This window comes from Anguilla anguilla, chromosome 9 (genome assembly GCF_013347855.1).
Source record: "Anguilla anguilla isolate fAngAng1 chromosome 9, fAngAng1.pri, whole genome shotgun sequence".
Lineage (NCBI taxonomy): Eukaryota > Metazoa > Chordata > Actinopteri > Anguilliformes > Anguillidae > Anguilla > Anguilla anguilla.
The window spans coordinates 16,209,479-16,220,092 of record NC_049209.1 but is presented as its reverse complement, the minus strand read 5'-3'; the positions used below and the strand labels follow the sequence as shown (position 1 = coordinate 16,220,092).

The 10,614-nt window shown below is 46.9% G+C and overlaps 1 protein-coding gene across 2 annotated transcripts in view; it reads left to right on the top strand.

Moving 5' to 3' along the window:
* The window catches only part of LOC118236717 (glypican-3-like), a 79,278-nt gene extending 70,725 nt beyond the window's left edge, over positions 1 to 8,553 (top strand). For both annotated transcript variants that reach the window (XM_035435295.1, XM_035435296.1), the window contains one exon: positions 6,879 to 8,553. In XM_035435295.1, coding sequence (XP_035291186.1) covers positions 6,879 to 7,069 — 191 coding nt within the window. In that variant the 3' untranslated portion in view covers positions 7,070 to 8,553. The remainder of the gene's footprint in view (positions 1 to 6,878) is intronic.
* Positions 8,554 to 10,614: the final 2,061 nt, after the last annotated feature.

Genomic DNA, 10,614 nt, shown 5'->3' with positions numbered 1-10,614 from the left:
GTGTGCTTGATGCCATAAAGAGGATTAACTGCTGTGCAGAAGGCCTGAAATGGGACATAGAGGAGGAGTTGAAAGGGCTAGCAGATGTAGACATTTCTGTACAGTTGAGGCTTCGCACTTGACACTTTAAACCACATAGCAGATACTTTCACACCTCATAAAAAATAGTATTTCTGCAATATTTTTGTTCCGTAGCAACTGCAGGCCCCTTCCCTTTTCTGTCGAGGAGAGTGTGGACTACCTAGCTCATTCTCCAAAACATGCTAAGTCTGCTTTTATACTGCAGCCGGTTGCCACGGTAACTGCCGGCCACAGTTGACTCTGGCACAGCCATGATTCACTATGGGGTATTTGCTGCGTCACTGTGAAACATACAATTGCGGAGCCCCACATAACATATTCCTGATGGGTGTGTAATTTGGAAAAGAACATGAATTTGTCTGGTTGTCTTTGTTTGAAAGTAATCCAAAAGAATGGAAAGCACTGTGTACGCTTGATTAGTGTAGTTAGAGGCAATTCGTTTAGCTGTGTGTGTGCGTGTGTGTGTGTGTGTGCGCGTGTGTGTATGTATCTGTATGTGTGTGTGCGTGTGTGTGTGTGCACGTGCACACGTGTGTGTGTGTGTGTGCGCGTGTGTGTGTATCTGTATGTGTGTGTGCGTGCGTGCGTGTGTGCGTGCGTATGTGTGCACGTGTGTGTGTGTGCGCGCGCATGGAGGACCGGACAGCAGGCAGAGAGCTTTGAGCTTCACGCAGAGGTGGCGCGGTGGCAGGCAGCAGTTGCAGGCTGTGGAGTGTGTGATGGTTTCTACGGTAAACACGAGGGAGGGCTTCACCCCTCGGGTGAGGCCTCGCCGGCCAGGCTGCACTGCGACCTGGCATCGCCGCGCTTCAGAGGGAGGAAATTTGAAGAATTAGCAAATAAAAACCAACCAGATGTTTCCCTAGAGGGAACGGCAACAGCTCCAGCTCATCTGCAAATAATCCCCATTAGGGGGAGGGAGGCCGAGGAGCTGCGGCGCGAATAGAGCAGCCGGTGCTGGGGGGGGGGGGGGGGGGGGGGCGGATGGGTCCGGCCGCGCCCTTCCCTCGCCACCCCTCGGGCGCGTAAACAACCGCCTGGGCGGAAAACCGCCCCGGCCTCCTCTCTCCCGCCCCGTGCCCCTCGCGAAAAAAATCCCGGAGCTCGTCGCCAGCTGTGTAAACAGCACCGGGGGAGGGCGTGTCCCGCGGCGGGGCGGGCGATGGAAGCGGGGCCCGAGCGTCCGATGAGTCGGCTTCGCCGCTTGGCCCCGAAGCCCGCGCCTTTGCCCGGCCGGGCCCGGCCCTGTGATGTGCTGCTCCAGGGGAGAGGGTGGAGCGCACTGTTCAGTAATGCATTGTTCATTGCTGGACCGGATCACGCTCTGTGCGCGGCACCGTTTTATTACAGCCGAACGCATCGCTCCTCGCGGTAACCCACGCCTTTACAGCTGTGCTGAGGCATGTGAGCGTGTGTATTCACAACCACAAGACTGCTGAGATTTCTTTTTTCTTCACTGCCTGATTTGGGAACGCCCAGTCGCGGCTGTAAGCGTATTTTATTGCGGCTGAGTGCCCTTTATCGGCTCAGGAGGGTGGCGGTTGATCGGACGTGAGCGGGAGGGTGCCCTGGCGACGCGGTCTCCCCCTCAGGGTGGCGTTTCCGGCCGGCTGCGTGCACTTCCTGCGGGAATCCCAGGCCCCGGACCGCGGCGCGGTCGGGACCGTATCTCCGTGGAGACGCGCGGCGCTTTCCCTGGATGAGCCCGAAAAGGCTGAGCCTGCCCTTTCCTCCGCGGCGTTCGGTGCGTTTCGCAGACCTCTGCGGCCCTGCCACTGTCTGAAGCGGAATTATACGACGCGAGGCTCAGGGGTGCGGTCAGCGGGCCGGCCTGCCGCACGCTCTGGCGCGGGGGGGCTAACCGCCGGGCCCGGCCCGCAGGGGTCCCCTCCCTCTGCCCTCCGTCTACTGGAATCGGCGGTCAGCTGGTCCCTCTCCATTGTTCCGTCCCTCCCGGAATCTTCCCCGCCCGTGACCTCCGTCACCCCGGTCTTAGCTTTCAGATTTATGGGCCTTTTTTGGTCTCCGTCACCGCACCCTAACATGGCCCGTGCCCAGGCCGGCAGCCTTAACATAATCAGCTCTTTGTCATCCTTCATTTGGTCTTGCTTCACCCTTCACAGATGCTTTGTGTTTCATCTTATTGGTGAACTCCCAATGAATTAATCTTCACCGAGAATTTATTGATTGTTCTTTCTCTCGCTCTAATGCTCTCTCTCCTCCTCACTTTCTCTCTCTCACTCTCTCCCACTTGTACTTTTTTGTCTTTGTAAAGCTGGTGGCTATAGACTTGGAGGCAATAGGAATGTCGATTGGATTGAGTGCAAGGAGGGGTTTGTGGTTGGAAGTGTGGTCAATGACATCTTGCGTCATGACAGCAGAGGCACACACACACACACTGTTTGGCCGCGCTTATAGGTTCTGACTGAGTTTTTGGCTCACGGCACTACTGAATCTATATTATAAACTGATATAGCGTGGTCAGCTTGGAAAAAAAAATCCACTAATAGGATTGTACAGACTCTGTTTATGCTCTGTGTTATACTGCTTTCGCAATTCAAAAGGAAATCTGTGCATTTTACTATTGCGTTTTACTATTCAAGTTTCATGATGGCATACCATTGGGTGATGTTTTTCTTAGTTAAAAATGCAATTATTAAGCACTATGCCGGCAGTTTAAAATCTGGAACCATTTTCCAGATTCCTTGGTAAACATTGCACAAGAGGAACGCAATAGCTGCGTATACTTCTACAGAAAAAGGGACTGGGATTCTGAGAAATCTAGTATTCTGTCTCCATCCTCCTCCTCCTCCTCCTCTCTCTTCCCCTCTCTCTCCGCTGGGTGTGGAATAACAGTGTACGTTTGCGTAGGTGTGGAGGGCAGTGTCACTCACAAAGCCGCTCTGTTTCGGGCCTCCTCCGAGCGCCCCGCTTATCTTGGCCGCGCGCTCGCGGGCTCCCAGCGTGCCCCTGTAATTGGGACGCGGGCGTGGGGCGGAACGCCGACCCAGCACGGGGAGGCCACCGCACAACCCAGCATTACTCACTCTCAACCCCTCCGCTCTCTCCAGCCCCGAAGGCACTAGTCTCGGCTTGCACAACAACATAATGGAGCTCGCCGCGTCGTGTTAACACGACGCAGAACAGGACGGAGGTACAATGCGACACCGGGACAAATAATGCCGTTCCCCCCCCCCCCACGCATTCTCATTCAGACAACAGAATGTCAGAGGCCACTTACACGTAATGTATATGTCTGAAGAAACGGCGGTATCGCGTTCCCTCTGCAGTACCCGAGCGTGTGTTCTTAGGCGCATGGACGTTTTCCTTATTAACTTTCAGTTGGCAAAAGAAGATGACTCATTTTCTGCAGGCCTCGGAAGAAGTTTTTTTTGGACACGCTCTTCCCCCCCAAACGTTTTCATTTCAAGGTGCATTCCTCTGGACTGAGGGATGAATCACTGAGAATGAGACCTGGCCCCGCCCCCTTGGCAGCGCGGCTGCTGTCTGACCCGCCCCGCGTTTTCATAAGCAGCACCTGCCGTCGGCGCTGGGCGCACGTGCCCCTTTTGTGCGTGTTTGCGTCTGCGTGGATACGGACAACTGCGCACGTGAGCGTGTGCGAGCATGTGCGTACGTTCTTTGCGAGTGTTCGTGCAAACACACACACACACACATGCACACACACACACACACACGTATATGTGAAACCTCATAGTGACAAAAACAATACAGATTTCTTAAAAGCATTTTTCTGCTGTCTGAATGTATCTTATTCTTCTCGCCATAATTGGCCATGATAGTAATTGTGATGTTGTAATATTGTAAATGAAAAAAGATTGTGAGGGAATGATGTAATGTGTTCACCATGCGAATGAATGCCTGATCTTTCATTACCAATCAGTCTGCTAGCTGTCAACCTTAAGCCTTGATAGCATGTTCAGATGGTAACACTGTTATGGCAGTTGGATTAAACTTCAGTTTGCTTCAATATAACTCAATTCAGTTCAGTTCAGTTCAGTTCAATTCAATTCAATTCACTGTGCTTTATTGTCATCACAAAATTTGTATTGCCAAAGCATGGCAGGTAGAGCATGGAACAAATATAAGTCATGACAGATAAAGAGACACCATGATAGGATTAAGTGTAAGGATTAAAATAATACACCTCGCACTTAACACTTCCAACAGAACCAGTAAATCCTCTGCAGTCTCTCTCTCTCTCTCTCTCTCTCTCTCACACACGCACACACGCACACACACACACACACACAGGTGTTTTTCACTCTGGGGAGGTGTTGTACACGCTTGAGTACATGGCTTTTCAGAGCTCCCACTTCTGGCCTGAGCCAGAGATAATGAGAAACGCAGGCCTTTCAGCCAGAGAGCCTTGTGCTCCATTTTTGTCATGAATTTTTTTTTTCTTTTTTTTTTTGCCGTATCTGTACTTGAGGACATTTGGAAAGCATTTGTACTCGCTGATTAGCACACAGTCTCACAGCTAACTTGCAAATTCCCACACCACTTTCTCACACATAAAGACCACATATAGCGCTCCTATTTCCGTAGCACGCACACACACACACACACACACACACACACACACACACGCAGTCTAGAAAAGCTGTATCGCATTGCACCTCACTATTAATTGGTCCAGGAGTACAGTGCGCTGCTGTCACGATGACAAATAATCCTTTCAGGGCCGAGAGAATGTCAAACCCCTGCCTTGTTAGAGGAGAGGGGGGAAAGAAAAAGAGAAGTTAATTGTCCTCTGGCCTGCATTCAACTGGTGCCGTAATGGCAAAGAAATGCCGAAGAGGTCTGAGCGATCGGAGGTTTGTTTATTTGCCTCCTTCCTCTGTTTTAAACTGTCCGCTTGAACTGGCCCGTAGGGTTGGCAGGGACCCCTTCGAGACACTGCTCCCCCCTCCTCGCTTTCCTGTACCGAGCCCGGTTCTCATTCGGTACCGGCTTTATTCTGACGGTAGAATTAATCAAAACTTTTACCGCTCGCCCCAATCGCGAGTTCTGGTTTTCCCCCCCTCCGTGTTAGCGTAGCCGTGGGCCTTGCGTGTGGCGAGGAAGCTGACGGCGGGCCCCGCGTGTCCTAAACATGTTGTGCGGGTCTTTCTACACTACATTCCAGCGTGCATTACTGAACGCCCTCTTATCATATTCGAGCGTTGCCTATCTGTGAGCTTGAAGGAGCTCTGCCCTCGATATTACAGCAATTATAAATCAAAGTCCTTTGAAGTTTTTGGAAATTCCATTCTACCACTCCATAGCAAAAGCTGTAAAGGGGGATATGATGTTTCTTTTAGATTTGGTGGAGGCTGTTGATTCCAGTGTTGTTGCTGTTGCTGCTTTTATGGCTTTATGGATCAGCTTTGTCTCTGTGGCTGTTGATATTGGGGTAGCCGCTCTTGTGTCTTTTGTCTGTTTTGATGTTGCGGTTGTTGCTGCTATAGGTGGTCTTTTTGAGCCCGGTGACCCTATAGTTGTTTCTGTGGTTTCTGTCAGGATCATTCCCATGACTGTTGTTTTTGCCGGAATAATTGATGTTGCGACTGTTGTCAGGCTTGCAGTTGTTGCCGGGTCTGCATTTGTTCCTGTGGTTTCTGTCAGAGTCGTTCCCATGGCTGTTGTTGTTGTTGTTGTTGCAGGAATTGTTTTCATGGCTGCTATTGTTGCTGCGGGTGTTGGTTGCATTTTGTTAGTTCTGCGACTACCGAGGGTGTTGCGTGGGTTGAGGGTGTCGCTGCTTACGTTGTTGTCAGCGCTATCCGCGCGGCAGTTGTTGTGGCAGTTGTAGTTGTGTCTGCTGCTCTGCGCGGGCTGCTGGGAGCTTTCCTGGGAGCGGTATGTGAGAAATGCGGGGCTTCTGTACGACAGGAGACAAGTGTGTGTCTGAGAGAGCGCCTCTAAGCAGCGGAGTCTCCGAAGCTGGCTCGACGGGGGACAAATCCACACATAGCCGGCATGCCACAGTGTCAGCATTTTATCACGGCTATTTATCACACTTTCCCATAAACAGAACTTTTCGTGTTTCGGTCTTACAGTGACCCCTTTTCCTGGGAAAATGCCGGACAGCACAAGCGCAAAAGCAAATGGAGGGTGGTATGAGAGTTAAATGTCACATGCTTCTTCTGTAAACTGAGAGAGAAAGAAAAGCAAGAAAAAAAAGTCCAGAAAGAAAAGAGTGAAGCCAAAGGAGAAATATACGTGCTAGATGAGGTGAAATGGGCAGCCTTTTGAGTGGAAACAGAATAAGAAGACATGATAAACCCCAGATGCACGGGGTGGTGATGGTCGGGATTGAAGGGCGGGGTGTTGAATGGCAGAGAGGAAAGGTGTTGATTTAGGGTCCTGGTGCAAGCTTTAGCGGTGAGGGGGGTCTGTCTTAGCTCAGTCTGTCTAACACAAAAAAAGGGGGGGCTAGCATTACCCTGCTTCTCAAAGCCCCACACCCTCAGTCTACACAGTGCCCCTGAGTTGCAAATGGATGCAGTAGGAACATTCCTCCTGACCCAGTGGGCGTGAAATGTTGTCGTCCATAAGTCATGATGACATTCTACCATTATCTGGAACATGTCCACTGCTACACATCTGCTGTGTTGTTGTAAATGATACAGATCTGATTGCCTCTTGTGACTCTTGCATGCTCTCAAGGAAGATGAGATGATTATTCTTCTCTGTCCTTCTCCCTTTTACCTCTAACTATTTCTCTGGTGCTTTCCTCAGACCTGTCCACCATTGTTTCACCACCTTCTTGCTCCTTCTTGTCTTTCTTTCAGACCTGGCTGGCGGCTTGGCCCTGGACGACCTCACCTTCAATGAGCAGCAGAAGACACCGAGGCTGGACACAGACTTGGAGGGAGGGGAATCAGCGACGGGGGCCGCCAGGGGCCTGTGGGGCCCAAGCAGAGCTCTCCCAGGGGCCACCTTCCTCCTCATCCTCATCGTCACTGTGCTTGGCCCTCATTGACATCCCAGCTGAATTCACACCTTCCTTACTGTTTTAGTCTCTCTCTGAAATCTTTACACAATTTCAAATTTAAGAGTGCCACAAATAGACAACAAGTGTCTTGAAGTGTGGCCTGAGAACAGTTTGCAAATTGCCTCGTGACTTTTATGAATTCACTGGAATGACCCCGGAGGACTGGAGGACTACCTGCTGTTTTAATGCTGTCTCTAGTTCTACCACTCCCCTCAATTGCTTATTCTGGATCAGAGACTTAGAAATCACTCACCCGGGTCCAGCCCAACCCCATCTTGTAAATACACCACTTCCCTGACCCCCCTCTTACCACAGCCAGTCTAAGTGCTATCAGATTTGCCATTGTGGTCTTTTTTTCGCAGAAGTCTCAACCTTTGTATAGCAACAGCACTGTAAAAACAGGGATTGCTCTTGGTTGACCTCTAATTTAACCCTTTTTTACTGCTGAGCAAGTGATCGTGAATATGCTGTGGTTCTCCACGTTCACACAGTGGAACTCTTGCTTGTCTCTCATCTAATCTATTTCCAGTGATACTTTTCCCCAAGACTCACAATGTGGAGCCAAGCATAGCAATAGCCTGGAATAATGTCTGAGTGTGAAATGTAGTAATGTTTTTTCTAAATGTTTGCTTTGGTTTTCTTGAACTAGATTTCTAAGATGAATATTGTGCGATAAGTCGTTTCCATCCTGTGGTTTAGGTTGGAAACAGTATTAAGATTACATTACGTTATTATCAGCATTTACTGCTCATAGTAATGGTCAAGTCAAATGTTTCCAGCCTGAGCAGAACTTTGTATTAAATGGTTGGAATCTTTGGAAGAAAAACACAAAGTACATTACCTACCCTGTGATATTCCATGACTCGACAGTCTGAAACAGCCAATGAGAGGCATATGCGTGAGGTGAGAACTGGCAAGCTCCTTTTTTGTTCCTGTTGTTAAACACAACCCTTCCTGCCAGTTTCACTCAGTTTTTTTAGAATGAGAAGAATTTCAAAGGGGGAGCAAGTGGTACTGCCAAAAAACAAAGATACTTTATTACCCAAAATTTGGATTGTAATAATTAATACAGTGTTGATAAACTTGGTGTCAGAAACATTTTGTTCTGCTAATTGATCAGAGTCTGTCTGCAAACTGACAGGCAGAATGTGCTATACTTTATTCTTAGGCAGAAAATGGCACCCAAGTCATTTAAAATGAATGAATGAATGTATTTCCCTGATGAAAGGTGTAAGGTAATGGTTTTTCTCAATTTCTTAGTCACTTGCAGGAAAAGTTGGGGTGAAATAAATTTCCTGATTGGTTGTAACACCATAGTTAACAAGACAGCTAATTCCATCAACAAGGAACTGTCTGCCTTTTACCTTGTTACCTACGAAAGTGTACACAGATCACATATAAATACTCTTTTTTGTAACAGTGAAGATCTCTGAGTGATAATGTTCCCTAAAATAAATCACACTGATTTTTGAGCTGTCTGCAAGAGTAAGTATTTGAATTAATTCATTAATCAAATAAATATTTGCAATTCGTTAATGCCATCATGAAACATTAATGGATAATCATATAAATAGAACATTATTTTGTGTTCTGCTAAACTAGCAGCCACTAAATTTGAGTGTTGACTCTTGATTATCTGAAGTTTCAGCCAGTTTCAACTTGTTCATGTTCATGTTCCCTGTTCTCTAGGATTCCGTTATGGTTCCTAAATCTGAAGGATCGTATTGTCTCCAAATAAAGCTGTGCAATGTGCATCTCCCCTCTGACGAGTAACTTATGTGACTTAAGTAACTGATGGCCTTTAAGATACCATTTTGTCACAGAGTAATATCAGTGAGTACTGAAGAATTCATAATTACAGGTGTTCAAATTCTAAAAACAGCTGGAAAATAAAGGTCCGTTTTGAATTATAATGCGTGTCTCTCTGTGTCCACAGCTCAAGGCTGGTGAGTGGTTGAGTTCACACAGGCTCCTGTTTACAGCTATAGCAGACGAGGTGTGTCCTTACCTGGATCAGCTGAGTAGGGTGTCTCGGAAAGAACAGAATCAACACTGCTGGGTCAGTCTTTGTCAATTTATGCTCCACAACACAGGAGCTATAAAGCCAATAGTTGGGAAAGCAAAGTGGTGTATTACATTTAGACAGCCCTGTCTGAAATGGTCTATTAAGAATATGTACACATATATTTGAATACCAACTCCCACCAGAGGAGGGCGATCCCACAGTGGGAGTAATATCTCTGACTATCTAGGCTCCATCTCGGTATCATCTTTAATCAGTTCTAGTTAGCCACAGTAGCACTCGCTTACACTCTCAGTCTCCTCTGCGGTTGATATGCATTAAGGCACGGATTGCATATACACACACCCCAAATTTTCATAATGTTTTTCTCTTTTCATTTCATTCTTCTTCCTTTCTCCTCCTGCCTTATCCTTGGATAATGGCATTTGACTGTACCATATAGGCCTCATTTGGGACTTTCAGATTCAGTTTGACTCCATTTCAGTTCCCTTTCTGTGGTGTGATTTTGATGACAGCCCCTCCAACCTAGCTAAAATCTCAAATGATTCAGCCATGTTAGTGTTCCAAGCAGGACAGCAGCACCTCTGTTGGTTATCAGTGAAGACACTAGACATTAACCGGGGGGTGGGGAGCTGCAAGCAGTCTGTTAGATACACGCTCATATTAATAGGAGAGGGGAGAGAGGGCAAACACTTCTAATTAACTGTGAAATTTGGCTAATGTCTTATGTTAATGCTGGGCTGACAGTTACCACCAATTATGTTGAGGTCAATGAGTCAGACTTTAATTTACACCATATTTACACCCTATATTTGCTATGGTGTTCTGCCTGTTGTGACAGAGGGAATGCTAACAATGCATTAAGAAGATATGTGACTTCGTAAATAGTCATGATTGAATTTGCACAAGTGCTTCAGAAGAGTGACTGAGGTTAAGAGATGACACCACGATCAAGACGTTTTCAATCTCAAAGCCTCTTTAAAATGGATCAGAGTTTTAATAAGATTGAAGAAAAAGTGTATAATACACATTGTGTAGCTTTAAACTGAGGAAGCAATATTATAAATGATGAAAAAATATCATTCTGATGGTAAACATAAATATAGCTTTTAAAGATATAAAATGAAAATGTATATCTTAAATGTATACAGTATATACAGAATATATATTTGTGTGTGTGTGTGTGTGTAATATGGCATTTGATGGTGCAAGACACTTAAAACAATAAAATATTTTGCAAGGATAAACTCTACACACAATAAAAAACAATTGAAAACATTTAAAGCGAAAGTATAGCACAGAACACAATAAACTGTGTTGTCTGTGACTCATTGAAGCTTATGAACAGGCACAGTAATGGGCAACAAGACCGGTCACAAAGAGATTACTATGCAGATTTGAAGAAATTTAATTTCATATAAATCTTTGGTTTGAAATAAACACTTAATTTAAGATAACACAACATTGAGAGGAAGCATTTGCTCAAAGAAAGAGTTGTTTAATGTGTAGA